This window comes from Tachyglossus aculeatus, chromosome 4, assembly GCF_015852505.1.
Source record: "Tachyglossus aculeatus isolate mTacAcu1 chromosome 4, mTacAcu1.pri, whole genome shotgun sequence".
NCBI lineage: Eukaryota > Metazoa > Chordata > Mammalia > Monotremata > Tachyglossidae > Tachyglossus > Tachyglossus aculeatus.
This window is the reverse complement of record NC_052069.1, coordinates 6,525,590-6,550,791: the sequence shown is the minus strand read 5'-3', so window position 1 is coordinate 6,550,791 and position 25,202 is coordinate 6,525,590. Positions and strand designations below refer to the sequence as shown.

Sequence of the window (25,202 nt, the reverse complement as noted above, 5' to 3'; positions counted from 1 at the left end):
TTACTATGTGCAAAGCACTGTTCTAAGCGCTGGGGGGGATACAAAGTGATCGGGTTGTCCCACGTGGGGCTCACAATCTTAATCCCTATTTTGCAGATGAGGTAACTGAGGCTCAGAGAAGTTAAGTCCCTGCTGTGTGACCTTAGGCAAGTCACTTAACTCCTCTCTGACTCCATTTCCTCATCTGCCAAATGGGGATTCAATATCTGTTCCCCCTCCTTCTTAGACTCTGAGTCTCACGTGGAACTTGATTATCTTGTATCTACCCCAGTGCTTATTACAGCATTCGGCACTGTACTAGACTGTAAGCTTTTTGTGGACAAGGAATGTGTCTGCTAACCTTATTGTACTCTCCTCTCCCTCGCACTTAATTTACAGCTTTGCACGTAGTAACCACTCAATAAAAACCATTGATTGATTGATAGATTGATTGGCACAAAGTATACTATAAGAAAATACTATCATTATTATCATCACTATTATTAATGTAATTATAAAATGCCCATTGTGGGCCAGATTTGTGCCTACCAACTCTCTTATATCTTACTCTTCCAAGAACTCAGTACTGTGTCTTGCACACGGTAAGTGCTCTATAAGTACCTTTCTATTGAATACTACTACTACTACTCATAATAATAATGACATTTGTTATGCACTTACTATGTGCCAAGCACTGTTCTAAGTGCTGGGGAGGATACAAGGTTATCAGGTTGTCCCACATAGGGCTCATAGTCTTAATTCCCATTTTACAGATGAGGGAACTGAGGCACAGAGAAGTTAAGTGACTTGCCCAAGGTCATATAGCAGACAAGCGGTGGAGCTGGGATTAGAACTCACGACCTCCGACTCCCAAGCCTGTGTTCTTTCCACTGAACCATGCTGCTTCCCTTAAATAAAACTCCAGGCACACCCTCCTCTTCAAAAATGTGAAACCAACCCAAAAAAGGAGAGGAAAGGAGTAAACCCCCAATTGAAATCCAGGAGAACATTTTGGTCCATGGACAAAGGATAGGGCTCTCCTAACCGGAATGTTCACCTTGAGATTTACAGCTATTTCGTTACCAAGTCAATCTGATGAATGCTCGTGGTTCCCATTCTGAGATGTAAATTAACCACTAGTGATTTTTGACCTCCTTCCCCTCTATATCACTTGCGCATAGATCAAATTGACTCAGAGACATGGCACACTAGATTTCTCTCCCCCCATCCTTTTGTGTTCCGTTGTTGTTGTCGAAATAAGCAAGGGCAATGGCAACTCAGCCAGATGAGCCAGCGCCTCAATGAGCAGCTAATGGGAAACAGGAGAATAAATGAAATTGCCACTCCGGACTAAAATAATGTCTAGAGACCGCCTAGAGAGCAAAGTGGTTTCGAACGAGCTCTGGCCTATCCTGCTTTGAGCCGTGGCGTGATAGAACATGTGCTGCGATGAAGAAGATCATTATGAGCGATTAGAAGACAAGCTTCCATCAGATTGTAAACTCCTACGGGGCAGAGCCCGGGCTTTGGAGTCAGAGGTCATGAGTTCAAATCCCAACAAGTCACTTAACTTCTCTGTGCCTCAGTTACCTCATCTGTAAAATGGGGATTAAGACTGTGAGCCCCCCGTGGGTTCAACCTGATCACCTTGTAACCTCCCCAGCACTAATCAATCAATCAATCAATCAGTTGTATTTATTGAGCGCTTACTGTGTGCAGAGCACTGTACTAAGCGCTTGGGAATTACAAGGTGGCAACATATAGAGACAGTCCCTACCCAACAGTGGACTCACAGTCTAAAAGGGGGAGACAGAGAACCAAACCAAACAAACTAACAAAATAAAATAAATAGAATAGATATGTACAAGTAAAATAAATAAATATATAAATAGAATAATAAATGACAGTGACATTATGACAGTGTTTGGCACAAAGCAAGCACTTAATAAATGCCACCATTATTATTATTGTTATTGTTATGTCTTTTGGAAGTCCCCTCACTGAAGGGAAAGATCAATTGATTGATCGATTGATCAATTCTTTTTTTGAGTACTTACTACGTGCAGAGCTCTTTGTTAAGAGCCTGAAAGAGGACATGGGTTCTAATCCCAGCTCTGCCGCTTGTGTGCAGTGTGACCCTGGGCAAGCCACTTAACTTTTCTGTGCCTCAGTTACCTCATCTGCAAAACGGGGATTAAGATGGTGAGCCTGATGGGGGACAACTTGATTACCTTGTTTCTACCCCAGTGCTTAGAACAGTGCTTGGCACATTTTAAGTGCATAACAAATACCATCATTATTATTATTATTTACAGTATAACAGAGTTGGTAGACAAGTTCCCTGTGCACAACTAGCTTATATTCTAGAGGGGGAAGCAGACATCAATATAAATACATGAGTTACAGGTTCATTCATTTATTCATTCAGTCATATTTATTGAGCACTTATGGTGTGCAGAGCACTGTACTAAAGGCTTAGAAAGTACAATTCAGGAACAAAGAGAGACAATTCCTCCCCAACAATGGGCTCACAGAACGGATGGAAGTTGCTGTGGAGCTGAGCTGTGTGCTGTGAGCAGGGAATGAATCTGTTTGTTGCTGTATTAGGCTCTCCCAAGCGCTTAATACAGTGCTTTGCACACAATAAGTGCTCAATAAATACAATTGAATGAAATTGCCAGGAGGACACAGAAAGGAGTGGGAGAAGAGTAAGTAAAGGCCAATGACTAGTACTAAGAGCGCATGACTAGGAGCCAGGAAGTGCCACCATTTACCTGTTTTATGACCTTAGGCAAGTCTCCTACCTTCTGTGGGCCTCAGTTTTCTCATCTGTAAAATGGGGTTGATACCTCTTCCCCTCTCCCCTTTAGAATGTGAGTCCCATTTGGGACAGGGATTCATATCATTCATTCATTCAATCGTATTTATTGAGTGCTTACTGTGACCTTGGGAAGCCAGTTATCTTCTCTGTGCCTCAGTTTCTGCAGCTGTAAAATGAGGATTTCAGTCCTCTCTCCTACTTAGACCGTGAACCCCATGCAGAAGAGGGACTGAGTCCAACCTAATCAACTTGTACGCACCGCAACGGTTAGAACAGTGTTTGACACGTAGTAAGCGCTTGACAAATACTGCACAAAAAATGTGGTTGGGACCAATCGAAATGATCTGGGCTGGTAGATTCTAGGTCTTATAATAGCAGTGATGATGGTATTCATTAAAAGCGCTTACCATGTGCCAAGCACTGTTCTAAGCACTGGGGTCGATAGAAGGGAATCAGGTTTCTCATTGTGTTCTTGCGGTTGTCATGCCGTCCTTTGTGACTTGTCATTCCTTACGTCCGCACACCCGAGGGTCGTGTCTGTTCACCGATGAAAAGTGGCTTTTAATAGAATCAGCCCTGTGGTATCCCGCTGAGCAAACTGGATTCCTTCCTAGATCCATCAGCAACTAAATTGCCAGCACATCTTCAAATCCCCAACATGGATTTCAGCTGGAGTTTATTTTGCTTTTCCCGAGGGCGGACGGAGGGGTGGGGAAAACCACATAATTTCTGTTACGATGACAATCAATTAAGGGGCAGAAAGAATTCCGCTCGATCCTTGATCGCTGATCTACTAGATACATTTTCTGTGCGGTTAATCAAAATGTGGGTTTTCCCTTCTCCACCCCTATGTAAATGGAACAAATTGGGTATGAAAGTCACTGGGAGAGAAGAGCTCCAATTTCATTTTACATAGGCTGGGGACTCTGGAATGCCTCTATGGAATCTGAATTAAATTCATTTGGGGGAATTAAAATCCATCCTTACAATCTTTATATTGGAGGACAATCTATCATTTAAAAAAAGTGATTCTAAAGGGAAGTCGCTTATCAGTGAATTTTGAGTGGGATTTTACAATTTTAGAATAGGGAAAAAGATAGGTGTATCATTTGGATTTTAACTTCCCATATGGCACAACACTGCCCCATTTGAAAGAAGTGATTTTAAGACATCCAAGTTGAGAAGCAGCATGGCCTAGTGGATAACAATAATGATAATTATGTCATTTATTAAGTGCTCACTATGTGCAATGCACTGTTTTAAGCACTGGGGAGGTTACAAGGTGATCAGGTTGTCCCACGGGGGGGCTCACAGTCTTAATCCCCATTTTACAGATGAGGGAACTGAGGCACAGAGAAGTTAAGTGACTTGCCCAAATTCACACAGGTGACAATTGGCAGAGCTGGAATTTGAACCCATGACCTCTGACTCCAAAGCCCGTGCTCTTTCCACTGAGGATAGGGAATGAGTCTGGGAGTTAGAAGGATTAGATTAGCGTCAGAATTGGAACCCACCTCCTCTGAACTCCAGGCCTGGGTTCTTGCCAGTAGGCTACTCTGCTTCTTCCTTTTGTACTTCCCAAGTGCTTAGTACGGTGCTCTGCACACAGTAAGTGCTCAATAAATACGATTGATTGATTGCCCTGCCCTCCCTCAACTCCCAAGACTGTAAACTTGTTGTGGGCAGGCAATGTGTCCTTTGATTGTTATACTGTCCTCTCCCAAGAGCTTAGTATAGTGCTCTGCACACAGTAAGCAGCATGGCTCAGTGGAAAGAGCCCAAGCTTTGGAGTCAGAGGTCATGGGTTCAAATCCCAGCTCCGTCAATTGTCAGCTGTGTGACTTTGGGCAAGTCACTTAACTTCTCTGTGCCTCAGTTACCTCATCTGTAAAATGGGGATTAAGACAGTGAGCCCCCCGTGGGACAACCCGATCACCTTGTAACTTCCCCAGTGCTTAGAACAGTGCTTGGCACATATTAAACATTTAATAAATACCTTTATTATATTATAAATGCTCAATCAACATGATTGAAGGAATGAATGAATGAAAGGAGGCCCAGAGATGCTAAATGATCTGCTCAACATCACACAGCAGGCAAGTGGCTGAGCGAGGATTAGAACCCAAGTCCTCTGATGGACCAGCCCGTGCATGCCACTAAGCCATGCTATTCCACTGGGCTTTGAGTCAAGCGAACGGGAAGGGAAGATTTCTGTTTAATCAATCAGTGGTATTTATTGAGCATTTACTCTGTGCAGAGCATCGTACTAAGTGCTTGGAGAGTACAGTATAAAAATGTAACAGACACATTCCCTGTCCACAGCAATTTTAGTTGAATTTGCCATTGAGGTGGGGAAGTCTTGGTGGGAAACTGGTCCTTTTCATTTATGGTCGCTATAACCTGAGAAATGTTTTCCACAGGTCGGTGGCTGGGGTGGATGAAGACCCGGATTTGGTTCATTTGGAGATCGAGGAGCCAAGTGGAGGTAAGCTAATGGAATATATACTATACACATATGTATATATATATATATATATATATATATATATATATATATATTGAGAAGCAGTGTGGCTAAGTGAAAAGAGCATGGGCTCTGGAGTCAGAGGTCATGAGTTCGAATCCCGGCTCCACCACTTGTCAGCTGTGTGACTTTGGGCAAGTCACTTCACTTCTCTGGGCCTCAGTTCCCTCATCTGTAAAATGCAGATTAAGACTGTGAGCCCCCGTGGGACAACCTGATCACCTTATAACCTTCCCAGTTACCTCATCTGTACCTTATAACCTTATAACCTTCCCAGAGCTTAGAACAGTGCTTTGCACATAGTAAGTGCTTAATAAATGTCACTATTATTATTATTATTATTATTATTATTATTATCATTATATACACATACACAAAAAAACTATATTCATTCATTCAGTCATATTTATTGAGCGCTTACTGTGTGCAGAGCACTGTACTAAGCGCTTGGGAAGTACAAGTTGGCAACATATAGAGACGGTCCCTACCCAACAGTGGACTCACAGTCTAGAAGGGGGAGACAGAGAACAAAACATATTAGCAAAATAAAATAAATAGAATAAATATGTACAAATAAGAAATAAACAAATAGAGTAATAAATACATACAAACATATATGCATATATACGGGTGCTGTGGGGAGGGGAAGGAGGTAAGGCGGGGGGATGGGGGGGGAGGAGGGGGAGAGGAAGGAGGGGGCTCAGTCTGGGAAGGCCTCCCAGACTCCCAGAGCATTTATATATGCTCTGCACACAGTAAGTGCTCAATAAATATGATTGAATGAATGAATATATATATATATATATATACATACATATATATAGATATAGATAAATAGATTTATCTATCTATCTATCTATCTATATGTATATATCTCTATATCTATCTATCTATATCTCTATATCTATCTATCTATCTATCTATCTACCTACCTATCTATCTATCTACCTACCTATCTATCTATCTATCTATCTATTTATGGTGTTCATTAAGTGTTTACTATGTGTCGGGTACTATACTAAGCTCTGGGCCAGGTACAAAGTAATCAGATTGGACACAGTCCCTGACCCACAAAGGGCTCACGGTCTTAATAGCCATTTTACAGGTCATTTACTGTTATTTATTAACTTTTATCAATGTTAATTCATTCGATCATATTTATGATATTTAGTGGAATCAGCATGGCGCAGTGGATAGAGCACGGGCCTGGGAGTTAGAAGGTCCTGGGTTCTAGTCCCGACTTGGCCACCTTGTCCTCTCTGTGACCTTGGGCAAGTCAGTTGACATCTCTGGGCCTGAGTTATCTCTTCTCTAAACTGGGGATTGAGACTGTGAGCACAACATGGGACAGGGACCGTGTCCAACCCGATTTGCTTGTATCCACCCCAGCACTTAGAATAGTGCTGGCACATAGTAAGTGCTTAACAAGTACCATAATTATTATTACAGTGCCTGGCATATAGTAAGCATTTAACAAATGCCATTATTATTACTGAGCACTTACTGTGTGTAGAGTACTGTACTAAGCACTTGAGCGAGTAAAATATAAGAATAAACAATAAACAGACACATTCCCTGACTAACTGTACTAATTCCCTGCTGAATAGTACTTTCCAAGCACTTAGTACAGTGCTCTGCACACAGTAAGTGCTCAATAAATACGATTGAATGAATGAATGACTACAATTATGTCTGTCTCCCACTTTAGACTCCTCCCCCCTCCATCCCCCCACCTTTCCTCCTTCCCTTCCCCACAGCACCTGTATATATGTATATATGTTTGTACGCATTTATTACTCTATTTATTTTACTTGTACATATCTATTCTATTCATTTCATTTTGTTAATATGTTTTGTTTTGTTCTCTGTCTCCCCCTTCTAGACTGTAAGCCCACTGTTGGGTAGGGACCATCTCTATATGTTGCCAACTTGTACTTCCCAAGCCCTTAGTACAGTGCTCTGCACACAGTAAGCGCTCAATAAATACGATTGATTGATTGATTGATTTAGACTGTCCACTCTTTTTGGTCAATAATGATAATGATGGTATTTTTTAAGCACTTACTATGTGCCAAGCACTGTTCCAAGTGCTGGGGGAGATACGAGGTTAAGAAACATATCTACCAACCCTGTTGTCCTTTCCCCAACTCTTAATAGAGTGCTCTGCACATAGTAAACACTCAATAAATACCACTGATGATGACGATGATGAGGTAACTGTGACCCAGAGGTTTGAAGTGACTTACCCAAGGTCACACAGAAGACAGATGACAGAGCCGGAATTGGAACCCATATCCTCTGACTCCCAGCCTCGGGCTCTTTCCACTAGGCCATGCTGCTTCTCTAGCCTCCAGTCCATATTTTTCCATTATTATTGACCCTCTCACCTCAGGATCATCAGAATTCAATCTCAGGGCCAGATCCCATTCACACTCCAGTGCTCCTTGCCCAGAGGAGCTGACCATGAAAGGTCAGGAGTAAAAACGCAGTATAATTTACAATTTGCTTGTTTTCCAGGCAGAGACAAATTGAAGTCAAGATGCTATGCTCCAGTGAAAAAGCCCATTAATGGTGCAATTTGTTCTGGCACTTAAACCTTGAATATTTCTCTTGATTTGCACACACAATGCTCAGTTTGGGAGGAGTGCTCATCAGATGTCACTTTTGACTGAATTTCCGCATATGTCAAAGCGACTGAGCCACCAGAAACGAAAACCGTTTCACTTTCGATGCTGTTCTTTGTAGATTGCTCAGGGGCTTCAGCGCACAAGAAAATCCGCTGCTTTCTTCCCAGAACACATGTGGCTCCGTGGAAAGAGCCCGGGGTCTGGAGTCAGAGGTCATGGGTTCAAATCCCTGCTCTGCCGATTGTCAGCTGTGTGACTTTGGGCAAGTCACTTAACTTCTCTGTGCCTCAGTTCCCTCATCTGTAAAATGGGGGCTAAGACTGTGAGCCCCCCGTGGGACAACCTGATCACCTTGTAACCTACCCAGCACTTAGAACAGTGCTTTTCACAAAGTAAGCACTTAATAAATGCTATTGTTATTATTATTATTATTGTTATTATTAGTTTCCCAATTGGAATAAAACATATGGTTATAAACCCAACCGGATCTGCTTGTATCCACCCCAGAGCTAAATACAGTGTGTGACATAGCATTAAGCACTTAACAGATACCATAATTATTATTATTAATTATTATTAGCTGCTTTCAGGGTCAGGGCAGAGGCGAGGGGTGAAGCATGGCTAAGTGGAAAGAGCACAGGCTTGGAAGCCATAGGTTGTGAGTTCTAATCCCAGCTCTGCCACTTGTCAGCTGTGTGACTTTGGGCAAGTTGCTTAACTTCTCTGTGCCTCAGTACCTCATCTGTAAAAAGGGGATTAAAACTGTGAGCCCCACGTGGGACGATCTGATAACCTTGTATCTACCCCAGTGCTTAGAACAGTGCTTGGCACGAAGTAAGCACTTAATAAATACCATTATGAGAAGCAGCATGGCTTAGTGGAAAGACCACAGGTTTGGGTGTCAGAGGTCATGATTTCTAATCCCAGCTTGTTCAATTTATCAGCTGTGTGACTTTGGGCAAGTCACTTAACTTCTCTGTGCCTCAGTTACCTCATCTATAAAATGGGGATTAAAACTGTGAGCCCCACGTGGGACAACCTGTTTATCCTTTATCTACCCCTGTGCTTAGAACAGTGCTTGGCACATAGTAAGTGCTTAACAAATGCCATCATTATTATTATTATCATTTTTATTGTCTTTTTGGAATTAGCAACTGAAGAATTTTTTCATATTCAAAATAGACCGGAATTAACATCTTTCCAACTCTGTCCAGTCTCACGAAGTATTATCTTTCTCACTTCATTAGAAGAAACTCATTAACATTTCACACCATTATATTTTAGTCTCCTAAGCTCTTAGTACAGTGCTCAGCACCTAAGAAATCCAGTCAATTGATTGATTCCAACAACCACTCTGTCGTCACAGAACCCAAATCGAAAACTGAAAGTTAGGAAACCAGGGAGACTCGGAAATCGAGGGAATCAACATCTGCCAAGATGGGTTTTGGATTGGTGCCCGGCCAGAAATATTTGAAAAACTAGCTCTAACATCCTTCCCTGAAGCAAGTTCAGGAGACCGAGGATTGGACAAGTTTATGTCTGGGCGGTTTTGCCACGTGAAGTAACAAGTTAACTTTGACGTCCTGAAGTTTTATAAGAATCATCCTGCTTTCCCTTCTCTTTGTCATTCGGCTAAATACATCAGTAGCCATAAAATGTCCCCACCTCTTCCTTCGTAAAACTGGATCTGGCTTGTGTGTGTTGCTCGAGATCTGATATTAAAGGCAGCAACATTTGCTGTTGAGAAAATCACAACATGACAAGGAATAATCTTTTTGTGGGCACAGGATGATTGGTTTTGTGTAACCTACGTTCTCCTTTTCAATCAATCAATCGATCAATCAGTTGTATTTCTTGAGCACTTATTGTGTGCAGACCACTGTACTAAGCACTTGGAAGCAGACGACTGTACTAAGCACTTGGAAGAGTACAATTTAACACAGGCAGACACATCCTCATAGAGAAACATCATCAGACATTTCTTCCTCAATCACAAAGCACAATTATATATCGTAGATGAAATTGGACCCTACGAGGAAATAGATACCAATTTTTAATGGTATTTTTTAAGCGCTTATTATGTACCAATCACTGTACTAAACTCTGGGTAAGATACAAGCTAATCAGGTTGGGCGCAGTCCATGTTTCCCGTGGGCTTCACAGTTTTAATTTTCATTTTACAGATGAGGTCACTGAGGCACACAGAGAAGTGAAGCAATTTATCCAAGGTCACACAGAAGACAATAATAATAATAATGGTGATATGGTATTTGTTAAGCGCTTACTATGTGCCAAGCATTGTTCTAAGCGCAGGTGTAGAAATAAGGTAATCAGGTTGTCCCATGTGGGGCTCAAAGTCTTAATCCCCATTTTACAGATGAGGTAACTGAGGCACAGAAAAATGAAGTGACTTGCCCAAGGTCACACAGCAGACAATTGTCAGAGCAGGGATTAGAACCCATTACCTTCTAGACAGTGAGCCTGTTGTGAGCCCATTGGGATTGTCTCTTAGCTGTTGCCAAATTGTATTTTCCAGGTGCTTAGTACAGTGCTCTGCACACAGTAAGCACTGAATAAATATGATCAAATGAATAAATGAATGAATGAATGAATGACCTTCTGACTCCCAGGGATTTGTTCTCTCGAGTAGGCCATGCTGCTTCTGAAGATGATGAGAGCGGGGATTAGAACCCAGGACTTTCTGAATCCCAGGCCCAAGCTCTATCCACTAGACCACACTTTTCTTCACTTACTACCTATGTTGAATCACTCTGAATTGTCCAAATGCTTAGTGTGGGAAAAATATATTCAACCTTGTGCTTGGTGATAAAAATAATGCATTGCTTTGTTTTCAGTTTTATAAATCACAAAGGCATTGATAAAATCCAATTGCTTGGAAAAAGCAGTTAGTCTTCTATTCCGTCAATTGTCAGGATGGAAGTTCAATCAATCAATCAATCAATCGTATTTATTGAGCACTTACTGTGTGCAGAGCACTGTACTAAGCGCTTGGGAAGTACAAGTTGGCAACATATAGAGACAGTCCCTACCCGATAGTGGGCTCACAGTCTAAAATAAGTTGGAACATCTCCCCACTGGATGTAATAATAATCATAATAATGATAATGTTTTTAAGTGTTTACTCTGTGCCAAGAATTGTAAAAAGCGCTGGGGTGGATAGAAGATCACAGACTAAGTAGGAGGGTGAACAGGGATTGAAAGCCCATTTTACAGGTGAGGGGGCCCAGAAAATTTAAGTGGTTTTCCAAGTTCACACAGCAGACAAGTGGCAGAGCCTAGGATTAGAACTCATGACCTCTGACTCCTATAGCCATGGTGCTTTCCACTAGGCCATACTATTTAGTGCTTTGTTGGAGCCTTCATTTCAGCGTGGGCATATGAACATCAAACACTCTCTAGGATAATGTGTTCCTTCCTTCCTTCAATTGTATTTATTGAGCGCTTACTGTGTGCAGAGCACTGTACTAAGCACTGGGAAAGTACAATTTGGCAACATATAGAGACAATCCCTATTCAACAACGGGCTCACAGTCTAGAAGGGGGAGACAGATTACAAAACAAAATGATTTGTTAAGCGTTTCCTGCATTCCAGGGACTGTGCTAAGCACTGGGGTGGATCTGAACTAATCAGGTTGTGATCAGGCAATGTGTTGCCTTGTTTATCCATGGAATAGAATAATAATAATAATTATGATCATAATACTGGTTTTTGTTAAGTACTTACTATGTACCAAGCACTATATTAGTGCTGGGAAAGATACAAGATAATCAGGTCCCACATGGGGCTCGCAGTCTAAGTAGGAGGGAGAACAGGAATTGAATTCCCATTTTGAGGATGAGGAAACCGAAGGACGGAGAAATGAAGTGACTTGCCCACCAAGCAGACAAGCGGCAGCGGGATTAGAACCCAGGTCCTCTGACTCCGAGGCCTGTGCCCTTTCCACTCCAAATGAACCCCAAACTGCCTTGAGAACAAAGTTTAGTAACGTGATGGTCCTCGCTGCTCACCCAGGGGAGTGAAGGGAAGAAATGTGTTTTACAGGAAAGGTGGCAGATATCCCGGACTGTTTGAGAGGAAAAGAATTTCTGAAAACCCAAGTCGTTTTCATTGCATAAAATGTTTTTTTGGGCTGTTTCTCAGGTTTCCGCTACGTCACCTGTCCGATTCAGAATTGCTCCGACAAAACAGTGACCACCACGTTTTCCGACGACATTGACCACGGATCCCTAACTGTGCAGGATGACTACATATTCTTTAAGGTAAAACAACTCAGGGACTTTTTCAGGGCAAAAATATAAGATGCATTTGAAACAGTACCCTAAAAATTTGAGGCTCATTCAGTCGTATTCATTGAACATTTACTGTGTGCAGAGCACTGTACTAATGCTTGGGAGAGTACAATACAATAATGAACAGTCACATGCCCTGAAGACAATGAGTATACATGGAGAAGTGAAGTGACACGCCAAAGGCCAAACAGCAGACAAGTGGAAGAGTAAGGATTAGAACCCATGACATTCTGATTCCCAGGCCCGTGCTCTGTCCACTATGCCAAATTGTACTCCAGCACTTAGAACAGTACTTGGCACATAGTACATGCTTAATGCTAGACTGTGAGCCTGCTGTTGGGTAGGGACTGTCTCTATATGTTGCCAACTTGTACTTCCCAAGTGCTTAATACAGTGCTCTGCACACAGTAAGCGCTCAATAAATACGATTGATGATGACCATGTCTATATGTTGCCAACTTGTACTTCCAAAGCGCTTAGTACAGTGCTTTGCACGGTAAGTGCTCAATAATACGATTGAATGAATGAATGAACAAATACCATTAAGTAGCATGGCTCAGTGGAAAGAGCACAGGCTTTGGACTCCGAGGTCATGGGTTCAAATCCCGGCTCCCCCAACTGTCAGCTGTGTTTCTTTGGGCAAGTCACTTAACTTCTCTGTGCCTCAGTTACCTCATCTGGAAAATGGGGATTAAAACTGTGGGACAACCTGATCATCTTGTAACCTCCCCAGTGCTTAGAACAGTGCTTTGCAAATAGTAAGTGCTTAACAAATACTATCGTTATTATTATTATTATTATTATTATTATTATCTGTTAAGTGCATACTATGTGCCCAGCACTTTTCTAAGCACTGAGCTAGATAGAAGATAATCAGGTTGGACACAGTCCCTGGCTCACAGTCTTAATCCCCATTTTACAGATGAGGTAACTGAGGCTCAGAGAAGGGAAGTTACTTGCTCAGTAATAATATTCCATTTGTTAAGTACTTATTGTGTGTCAAGCACTGTTGTAAACCTTCAGGTGGATCCAAGAAAATCAGGTAAGGTGCCGTCCCTGTCCCACATGGGGCTCATGCTCTAAGAAGGAAGAAGAACAGGTAGTTTATCCTAAGATACAGATAAGGAAACTGGGGTCCAGAGAAGTGAAGTGACTTTCCCGAGGTCACACAGCTGCCAAAGCTCAATCAATCAATCAGTTCATTAATAGTGTTTACCGAGCACCTGCTAGAGATAGAGCTCTGTTCGAAATGCTTGGGAAAATGCAAAACAACTAACGGACAACATCCCTGCCCTTCAGGACCTTACAGTCTAGCAAGGGAGACAGACAGTAAAATAAATTCTAACAAGAGGAAGAAGGACCAGAGCTAAGGCATATGAGGTAATGCTTAAATACCTGGGTTTTTCTTGAGAGAGAACCCCTATGTCATTACTATCAATCAAACAATTAATTGTATTTACTGAATGCTTACTGTGTGCAGAGCACTGTACTAAGTGCCTGGGCGAGTATAATACAGTTGAGTGTGTAGCCATGTTCACTGCCCACAGGGGACTTACAGTCTAGAGGGGGAGGCATCGACAATATTAAATAAATTATGAATATGGACAGAAATGCCGTGAGGCCGTGGATGAGGTGAATACAATGTGTAAGGTGTTTCCAGAAGAGAGGCAATGAATAATGATAATAATAATGATGATGATGGTATTTGTTAAGTGCTTACTATGTTCCAAATACTGTTCTAAGCACTCAAATAGATATACAGTTATCAGGTTGTCACACGTGGGGCTCAAAGTCTTAATTCCCATTTTACAGATGAAGGAACTGAGGCTTAGAGAAGTGAAGTGATTTGCCCAAAGTCACACAGCCGATAAGTGGCGGAGCGGGGATTAGAACCCACCACCTCTGACTCCCAAGCCCGTGCTCTTTCCACTAAGCCACACTGCTTCTCTAAGAATACACAAGTCCTTAGAAGATACAGAAGGGAATTTAACCTGGGAAGATTAAAGGTCAATCACAGAAGGCCTCCTGGAGGAAGTGTGATTTCAGGGATTTTTTTTTATGGTATTTAAGTGTACCCTATTTGCCAGGCACTGTACTAAGGACTGGAGTAGATACACGCTAATCAGGTTGACACATTCACAGTCTTAATCTGACAGTCTCAAGGGAAAGGAATGGATTGTACAGATGATGAAATTGAGGCAATAGTAATAATGATAATAGTAATGATAATTATATTTAAGTGCTTACTGTTTGCCAAGTGCTCGGGTGGATACAATATAATCCAGTCAGATACAGTCCCTATCCCATATGAGGCTCACAGCCTATTAGGGAGAATAGGTATTGAATCCCCATTTTATAGATGCAGTAACTGAGGCCTAGAGAAGTGAAATGACTTGCCCAGGGCCACACAGAGAACAAGGAGCGGAGCTGGGATGAGAACCCAGGTCCTCTGACTCTGAAGCTCTTTCCATCAGGCCTCACTGCTACTCAGTCTGTTTCAGTGCAATTTACACAGGTTTTTCAACACTGAAATGTTGACTGCATTTCAGCTTTCCTCTCTAGAAGAATGGCGACATGTTTTTTCTTTTTCTAGAAGAGAGCACAGTCCAGTCCCTTTCAATCATCAGCTTGATGATTCCTTTGACACCTTTCCTCTTCATTCAGTGTCCCATTCTTTTGAGAGGGATCGGAAAGAAGTACAGACATCACACTTTCTCTCCCTCTGCTCGATCCCTGCCCCATTCCCGGTGACCGAAATCTGGCGGTCCACTTGGTGAAAACCACTTCGCACCCCGAGCAAACCGTGAAGTGGAGTTCACAATTCGTCTCTGAAAGAAGATCGTCCTTTCTGAGTCCTTTTTCGGTCGGCATCCATTTGCCCAAAGGTGACTTTGTTTATAGCACCTCACCGTCATTGTCGGATATTTATTTCCCACTTCAATTATGGTACGAAGTGGTTCTCTTCTTTGCTTCCGTTCGGCTGTGCCTAGCGAAAATAGGATGAGAGTCTTTGTCCAAGAATCCATAATATAGATCCATTTGATAACAATAACTCTGTCATTTGTTACATGTTTAATTGTGGTGTTTGATCAGTGCTTAGTATGTGCCGGGCGCTGTACTAAGCACTGGGGTGGATGGAAGCAAACTGGGTTGGACACAATCCCTGTCCCACAGGGAGCTCACAGCCTTAATCCCAATTTGGCAGATGAGGGAACTGAGGCCCAAAGAAGTGAAGTGACTTCCATGGTCAAGCAGCAGACAAGCATAGAAGCAGCATGGCTCAGTGGAAAGAGCACGGGCTTCGGAGTCAGAGGTTGTGGGTTCAAATCCAGCCTCTGCCAATTGTCAAATGTGTGACTTTGGGCAAGTCACTTAACTTCTCTGCGCCTCAGTTGCCTCATCTGTAAAAATGGGGATTAAGACTGTGAGCCCCCCGTGGGACAACCTGATCACCTTGTAACCTCCTCAGTGCTTAGAACAGTGCTTTGCACATAGTAAGCACTTAATAAATGCCATTATTATTATTAAGTGGCAGAGCCGGGATTAGAACCCATGACCTTTTGACACTCAGGCCTGGGCTTTAGCCATACGCTGTGCATACTTCCATAATATGGGTTAATCCAGGCCGCAAAGCGGTGAAATGGGTTGGATGATGCTTTTTCTTTGAGCCAGTGTCCCCTTGGCCACCACATTGAATATTCTGGCTTTATTGATGGGCTTTCCTTATGGTCTTTTTTGATGTTCTTCTCACATTCCTTCTCTCCTTCTCCGACACGGCATAATCCTCAGGGACTTTAATACCTTTGTGGATGTCTCTGACATAACCTTCCACTGTCCACTCCCTCTCACTCTTCAGCTTCACAGACCTCCTGCTCCACCCCTCATTCATTCATTCAATCATATTTATTGAGCGCTCACTGTGTGCACAGCACTGTACTAAGCCCTTGGGAAGTACAAATCGGCAACATATAGAGACGGTTCCCACCCAATAACGGGCTCACCGTCTAGAAGGGGGAGACGGACAACAAAACAAAACATGTAGACAGGTGTCAAAACCATCAGAAAAATAGAATTATAGCTATATGCAAATCATTAATAAAATGAATAGAGTAGTAAATATGTACAAGTAAAATAAATAGAGTAATAAATATGTACAAATATACAAAAGTGCTCTAGGGCAGAGACAAACATGGATCTGTGGTGTCATCTCACCGCGGCCTAGCGGATAGAGCCCGTGCCTGGGAGTCAGAAGGACCTGGGTTCTAATTCTGGCTCTGCCACTCGTCTGCCGCGTGACCTTGGGCAAGTCCCTTCACTTCTCTGGGCCTCAGTTAACTCATCTGTAAAATGAGGAATAATATTGGGAGCTCCACGTGAGACAGGGACCATGTCCAACCTAATTAGCTTGTATCTACTCCAACGCTTAGTACAGTGTCTGGTACATAATAAGAGCTTAACAAATATACGTAGCTTCCCTTCTTCCTCATCCTTCTCTGTTCCCCTTGCACTTGAGTTTGTCCTTTTTAAGCAACTGATATTCACCCCACCTTCAAATTGCACAGCACTTATGCACATATCCGAAATTCATCTTAATGTCTGTCTTCCCCTCTGAACTGTAAGCTCCTTTTATTCATTCATTCAATCGTATTTATTGAGCGCTTACTATACTGAAGCTCTTGAGAAGTACAAGTCGGCAACATATAAAGATGATCCCTACCCAACAATGGCCTCACAGTCTAGAAGAGGGAGACAGACAACAAAACAAAACATGTAGGCACATGTCAAAACCATCAGAATAAATAGAATTATAGCTATATGCACATAGAATTATAGCTATATCCTTGTGGGCATTTCTATGGCGCTGTAGAAGCAGCATGGCTTAATGGATAGAGTCATCCACTCTATCCTGGGATTCAGAAGGTCATGGGTTCTAATCCCCGCTCTGATACTTGTCTGCTGTGTGACCTTGGGCAAGTCACTTCACTTCTCTGGGCCTCAGTTACCTCATCTATCAAACGGGCATTAAGGCTGTGAGCCCAATGTGGGACAGGGATGATGTTCAATCCAATTTGCTTGTATTTCCCCCCAGGTGTACAGTACCTGGGACATAGTAAGCCCTTTATAAATATCACAGTTATTATTAGTAGTAGTAGTAGTAGTATTAGTAGTATTATTATTACTCTCTCAATCACTTAGTGCAATGCTCTGCAAACAGTGGCCACTCAAAAAATATCATTGATTTAGCTTTCTTTTAATCTGACTTACTTGACTTCAGATTGATTTGAAGGATACACCTACATACTACATAGGGAAGCAGTATGGTGTAGTGGATAGAACCCTAGCTTGTGGGTCAGAAGGTCATGGGTTCTAATCCCAGCTCCTCCACCTCTCTGATTTGTGACCTTGGGTAAGTCACTTCACTTCTCTGTGCCTCAGTTACCTCACCTGGAAAATGGGGATTGAGAATGTGAGCCCCATGTGGGACAGGGACTGTGTCCAACTTGATTTGTCTGTATCCAGCCCAGTGCTTAGTACAGTGCCTGGCACAGAGTAAACACTTAACAGATCTTATTGTTATTATTATTATTATTATCATATGACCAGGAACTGTGTCTGAGAGTACAAGTTCACATTATTTCTACTATCACTACTAATGCTAATAATAATGATCAAATAATAACATTTTTTGTGTGTTTACTATATGCAGAGCCCTGGGGGTAGATGGAAAATAATCAATTGGGCATAGTCCCTGTCCCACAAGGGGCTCCAAGTCTAAGGGGGAAGAAGAACAGCTATTTAATCCTCATTTCACAAATGAGGTAACTGAGGCACAGAGAAGTTAAGCGACTGGCTCAGGGCCACTCAGCAGGCAAGCGGCAGAGCCGGGTTTCTAAACCAGATCCTCTGATTCCCAAACCTCTTATTTTACCACTAGACCACACTACCTCAACAGGAATCTGTAATATTCACACAAAACAAAAATCTCCACAGACACGGGGTTGCAATCCTGTAAATCCCAATGCTAGAGAGAACTCACATGCTAATGCTCACAGTGTCGCTCATCTTGTGTGTGCACAGCCGTCCTTTCTGACACTGCATCTCTTTTTTATGGCATTTGTTAAGTGCTTATAATGTGCCACACACTGTACTAAGTTCTGGGTAGATAGAAGCAAATCAGGATGGAAACAGTTGATGTCCCACAAGGGACTCACAGTCTTAAATCTCATTTTACAGATGAATACTGTAAAACCCTCCTTCCCCTTCCTCCTTCCTCCCCCCCTCCTCCCCCTCCCCATCCCCCCCACCTTATCTCCTTCCCCTCCCCACAGCACCTGTATATATATAAATATGTACAAACATATATATATATATATATGTGTATACATATACACACATATATATATATACATATATACACATATATATGTGTATATATATATATACACATATATATATATATATGTTTGTACGTATTTAGTACTCTATTTATTTATTTTACCTGTACATATTTACTATTCTATTTATTTTATTTTGTTAATATGTTTTGTTTTGTTCTCTGTCTCCCCCTTCCAGACTGTGAGCCCACTGTTGGGTAGGGACCGTCTCTATATGTTGCCAACTTGTACTTCCCAAGCGCTTAGTACAGTGCTCTGCACACAGGAAGCGCTCAATAAATATGATTGAATGAATGAATGAATGAATGAATGAATGAAAAGAGAGTCAGTCATTTGTATTTATTGAGTGCTTACTTGGTATAGAGCACTGAATTGAGCACTTGACAGAGCAGGATATAACAATAAAATTGAAACATTCTCTGCCCACATGAGCTTACAGTCCAGAGGTGGAGATGGATATTAATATAAATAAATAAAATTACAGGTATGGACATAAGTTGTGTGGGGCTGGGAGGGGGGGATGTATAAGGGGAGCAAGTAAAGGCAACGCAGAAGGTAGTGGGAGACGAGGAAAGTGGGACTTAGTCAGGGAAAGTGTCTTGGAAGAGATGGGCCTTCAGTAAGGATTGGAAGGCTGGGAGAGTCACTTTGTATCGGATGTGAAGAGGAAGGGCGTTCCAGCCGAGAGGCAGGTTGTGGGAGAGAGGTTGGCAGTGTGATCGATAAGATCGATTTACAGTTTGAAGGCACATGGCACTAGAGGAACAAAGTTTGCAGGCTGGTTTGGAGTAGGAGAATAGAAGGGGGAAATAGGAGGGGGCAAGGCAATTGACTGATTTAAAGCTGAAAGGAAGGAGTTTCTGTTTGATGCGGAGGTGGATGGGCAACCCCTGGAGGTTCTTGAGGAGAGGGGAAACATGGACTGAATGGTTTTGGAGAAAAAGAATCCAGTCCAGTGTGGACTGGAATTGGGAGAGATGGGAGGCAGGGAGGTCAGCATGGAGGCCGATACAGTAATTCATTCATTCATTCAATCGTATTTATTGAGCGCTTACTGTGTGCAGACCACTGTACTAAGCGCTTGGGAAGTACAAGTTGGCAACATATAGAGACGGTCCCTACCCAACAGTGGGCTCACAGTCTAGAAGGGGGAGACAGAGGACACAACAAAACATATTAACAAAATAAAATAAATAGAATAAATATGTACAAATAAAATAAATAGAGTAACAAATACGTACAGACATATATACATATATATAGATGGGAATCAAGGTGGGATAGAATAAGTGCCTGGATAACGTGAGTAACTGAGGCACACAGAAGCGCAGTGACTTGCCCAAGGTCAAACAGAAGGCAAGTGGCAGACTGGAATTAGAACCCAGTTCCTTCTGACTCTCTAACTACTAGACCACACATCCAAACTGGCTTATGTTGTCAGATGAACATAACCCACTTCACTTCCAATTCTAGACTGAACATGCGGTGAAAACAAGATCTATTATTCATTCACTCATTAAATTGTATTTATTTAGCACTTACTATGTGCAAGGCACTGTACTAGCAGTGTGGCTCAGTGGAAAGAGCAGGGGCTTTGGAGTCTGAGGTCATGGGTTCAAATCCCAGCTCCGCCAATTATCAGCTGTGTCACATTGGGCAAGTCACTTCACTTTTACTTCCCAAGCGCTTAGTACAGTGCTCTGCACACAGTAAGCGCTCAATAAATACGATTGATTGATTGACTGATTGATTGATTCTCTGGGCCTCAGTTACCTCATCTGTAAAATGGGGATGAAGACTGTGAGCCCCCTGTGAGACAACCTGATCAACTTGAAACCTCCCCAGCGCTTACAACAGTGCTTTGCACATAATAAGTACTTAATAAATGCCATTATTGTTATTATTATTATTACTACGGGTTTCAGTGAATAGGGTATAACAATATATAGACACGTTCCCTCCCCCACAACAAGCTTTCATTCTAGAGAGGAACTGAAGGTAAGATCAATCGGACATGGAGAATCAGCATGGCTCAGTGGAAAGAGCACGGGCTTTGGAGTCAGAGGTCATGGGTTCAAATCCCAGCTCTGCCAATTATCAGCTGTGTGACTTTGGGCAAGTCACTTCTCTAGGCCTCAGTTACCTCATCTGTACAATGGGGATTAAGACTGTGAGGCCCCCATGGGACAACCTGATCACCTTGTAACCTCCCCATAGCTTAGAACAGTGCTTTGCACATAGTAAGTTCTTAATAAATGCCATTATTATTATTTTCATTATCAGTCGGTCAGTGGATACAATGGAAACATGTCAGACACAGACCCAATCTTACATGGGACTCCTAATCTAACAGGGAGAGAGAACATTTGACAGATGAGGAAACTGAGGCTCAGAGATATCAAGTGACATAACTAAGGTCACACATCCAGCAGGTAGCAGAGATGGTATTACAACTCAAGTATTCTGGCTTCTCGTCTGCACTTTCCACAAGGCAATGCTGCTTCTCAGTGCCAAAGGACCCTTAGAATGGGTTGTCAACACATAGAACAGTGCCTGGCACATAGTAAGTGTTTAACAAATGCCATAATTGCCACAATTGCCACAAATGCCACAAATGCCCAGCGCTTAGAACAGTGCTTTGCACATAGTAAGCGCTTAATAAATGCGATCATTATTATAATTATTATTATTATCATCAGAAACTCCTTCAGAGTGGGAAAAAGTATTTTCCTTTCAGTCTTCAGACATAAGTGGGTTTTCTCCACTGGAATTCTGTTTTTCTTACAGCTTGATGTCACACAAGCTGATATTTATCAAGGAAATAAGGAAAGATGAAAATGGTCAGATCCGTTTTTACCTGACTCTTCCTAAATCATATTCTTAGAGGCTTTTAGCATTTGACTCTCCCCTCCTAAAAAGACGCAGAAATAGAAGAAGTGGCGTGAAGCGAATCCAACGTTACATTTTTGATATGTTGAAAATATTCCGACAAGTAGACGCTCTGTCATCTCCAATTTCACCAGCAAAGGTCAAATTTGCATTTTTCAGCGGGAACCACTTTCCTGCTTCTTTCCTACCTCAGACATGCTGGATATCCAACACAGTGAAGTCTTTGCCTACTGTTAAAGAACGTGTTCTTGTTATCTTGTAGATGAAGGATGAGGGAAACCAACAAAAAGTACGCATTTACCTGGCAGTGGTTTCTACAACAGAGCAGATAGCAATATTTTAGAGGAAGGAAGAGATGGTTCTTTTCAGTCTATCAATGGTACTTTTTGAGCACTTAATGCAGACAGAGCACTGTACTATATCTTAGAATAAAACACAATAGGTGAAAGAGAATCAGTGAGGTATCAGACAAGCAGCATGGTGTAGTGAATAGAGCACTGGTTTGGGAGTCAGAAGGTCATGGGTTCGATTTCTGCTCTGCCATTCATCTGCTATGTGACCTTGGGCAAGTCACTTCACTTCTCTGTGCCTCAGTTACCTCATATATAAAATGGGGAATAAGACTGTGAGGCTCGTGTGGGACTGGGACTGTGTCCAACCCGATTTGCTGGTAACCACCCCAGTGCTTAGTCCAGTGCCTGGCACACAGTAAGTGCTTAACAAATACCATAATTATTAATGATTATTATCTATTCCTCAGTTACCTCATCTGTAAAATGAGGATTGAGACTGTGAGCCCCACCTGGGACAGGGACTGTGTCCAAACCGATTTGTTGTAGCCACTCCAGTGCAGTGTCTGGCACTTAGAATAATAATAATATTTAAGTGCTTTTACTATGTTCCAAGCACTGTTCTAAGTGGGGTGGGGAGGGGGGGGATACAAGGTAATCAGGTTATCCAACGTGGGGCTCCCAGTCTTAATCCCCATTTTACAGATGAGGTAACTGAGGCACAGAGAAGTTAAATTCCCAAAGTCACACAGCTGACAAGAGGCAGAGCCGGGACTAGAACCCATGATCTCTGACTCCCAAGCTCATGCTCCTTCCACTGAGCCACACTGCTTCTCACAAAAAGTGCTTAACAAATACCACGTTATGATTATACAATAGAAAGGGAGTTCCTCAACATGGACCTTACCCTTCTGGAATTTATGGACTAGAGGAGGAATTTATGTTCTAGAGGAGGAGATTGAATTCTAGAGGTCTTGTCATCCTGTCTTATGCCGTCGAGTCGTTTCTGACCCAGAGCAACACCATGCTGGGATTAGAACCCAGGTCCTTCTGACTCGCAAACAGCGTGGCTTAGTGGAAAAGAGCATGGGCTTTGGAGTCAGAGGTCATGGGTTCAAATCCCGGCCCTGACAATTGTCAGCTGTGTGACTTTGGGCAATTCACTTAACTTCTCTGTGCCACAGTTACCTCATCTGTAAAATAGGGATTAAGACTGTGAGCCCCCCGTGGGACAACCTGATCACCTTGTAACCTCCCCAGTGCTTAGAACAGTGCTTTGCACATAGTAAGCGCTTAATAAATGCCATTATTATAAAACCCGGGCTCTGTCCGCTAGGCCTCGGTGAGATGAAACCACAGATCCACGGACACTGCGGACACATCTCTCCCAGAACGCCCCACTCTCTATCTGCAATTGTTCCTGTAGTGGATTCACAGAGTTTTCTTGGGAAAAATCCGGAAGTGGTTTATCATTGCCAACTTCCGCACAGTCAACTCAAATCTCTGCCCTCGACTCTCTCCCATGCCACTGCTGCCCAGCACAGGGGAGTTTTGACTTGTAGCAGCTGGCCTGCCACTTGCTAGCCACTGACCAAGCTAGGAATGGAATGGGCAGGCCTCTGCTTGGCTCGCCTTCCCATAGCCGAGACTGGTAGAGGACTGGAAACTCTCCGGGTGTGACTCTGAGAGGGGAATTCTGGAGGAGCGGTTTAATGATTTAAAAGGGAGATTTACAGTATAGAAGAGGAGCTTACAGTCTGGAAGAGGAGCTTGTAGTGTAGAGGAGGAGGGTAGAAGAGGATCCCCCTCCCCATCCTCCCCGTGTTACCTCCTTCCCCTCCCCACAGCACCTGTATATATGTATATGTTTGTATGTATTTATTACTCTGTTTATTTATTTTATTTGTACATATTTATTCTATTTATTTCATTTTGTTAGTATGTTTTGTTTTGTTGTCTGTCTACCCCTTCTAGACTGTGAGCCTGCTGTTGGGTAGGGACCGTCTCTATATGTTGCCAACCTGTGCTTCCCAAGTGCTTAGTACAGTGCTCTGCACACAGTAAGCGTTCAATAAATATGATTGAATGAATGAATGAATCTTGCAGTCTAGAGGAGGACCTTACAGTCTAGAGAAGGAGCTTACAGTCTAGAGGAAGATCTTACAGTCTGGAGGAGGAGTTTACAGTCTAGAGAAGGATCTTCCCAGACTGAGCCCCTTCCTTCCTCTCCCCCTCGTCCCCCTCTCCATCCCCCCCATCTTACCTCCTTCCCTTCCCCACAGCCCCTGTATATATGTATATATGTTTGTACATATTTATTACTCTATTTATTCATTTATTTATTTTACTTGTACATATATAGTCTATTTATTTTATTTTGTTAGTATGTTTGGTTTTGTTCTCCATCTCCCCCTTTTAGACTGTGAGCCCACTGTTGGGTAGGGACTGTCTCTATATGTTGCCAACTTGTACTTCCCAAGCGCTTAGTACAGTGCTCTGCACACAGTAAGCGCTCAGTAAATACGATTGATTGATTAATTGATTGATCTTACAGTCTAGAGGAGGAGCTTACAGTCTAGAGGAGGAGCTTACAGTCTAAAGGAGGAGTTAGTCTAGAGAAGGAGCTTACAGTCTAGAGGAGAGTCTCACTGTTCAGAGGAGGATCTCACAGTGTAGAGGAGGAGCTTACAATCTAGACGAAGGGTTTCCAGTCTGGAGGAGAAGCTTACAGTTTAGAAAAGGTGGGTAGAGGAGGTTCTTACAATCTAGAATAGGAGCTTACCATCCAGAAGACAAGTTTAAAGGCCAGAGAAGGAGCTTCAGTGTCTTTTTCTTCTGTGTCTACCCTGCCCTTGGATTGTAAACTCTTAAATCCAGTTTAACCAGAAACTGTTCCTCCATTTTGCCCATCCCTCCTGGTTTGACATATTTATTATTGTTAAGTTAATAATAATAATAATAATAATAATAGCATTTATTATGAGCTTACTATGTGCAAAGCACTGTTCTAAGCACTGGGGAGGTTACAAGGTGATCATGTTGTCCCACGGGGGGCTCACAGTCTTAATCCCCATTTTACAGATGAGGGAACTGAGACCCCAGAATGAGCCCCCTCCTTCCTCTCCCCCTCCTTCCCTGCCCCCATCCCCCCTCCTTACTTCCTTCCCCTCCCCACAGCACCTGTATATATGTTTCTACATATTTATTACTCTATTCATTTTACTTGTACATATTTACTATTCTATTTATTTTATTTTGTTAATATGTTTTGTTTCGGTGTCTGTCTCCCCCTTCTAGACTGTGAGCCTGCTGTTGGGTAGGGACCGTCTCTATATGTTGCCAACTTGTACTTCCCAAGCGCTTAGT

General features: G+C 42.5%; 1 protein-coding gene across 4 annotated transcripts in view; it reads left to right on the top strand.

Moving 5' to 3' along the window:
- SORCS2 (sortilin related VPS10 domain containing receptor 2) overlaps positions 1–25,202 on the top strand; it is a 1,193,773-nt gene that overhangs the window by 962,733 nt on the left and 205,838 nt on the right. For all 4 annotated transcript variants that reach the window (XM_038745537.1, XM_038745536.1, XM_038745535.1 and 1 more), the window contains exons 6-7: positions 5,221–5,285; positions 12,114–12,232. In XM_038745537.1, the coding sequence (XP_038601465.1) occupies positions 5,221–5,285; positions 12,114–12,232 (184 nt within the window). The remainder of the gene's footprint in view (positions 1–5,220; positions 5,286–12,113; positions 12,233–25,202) is intronic.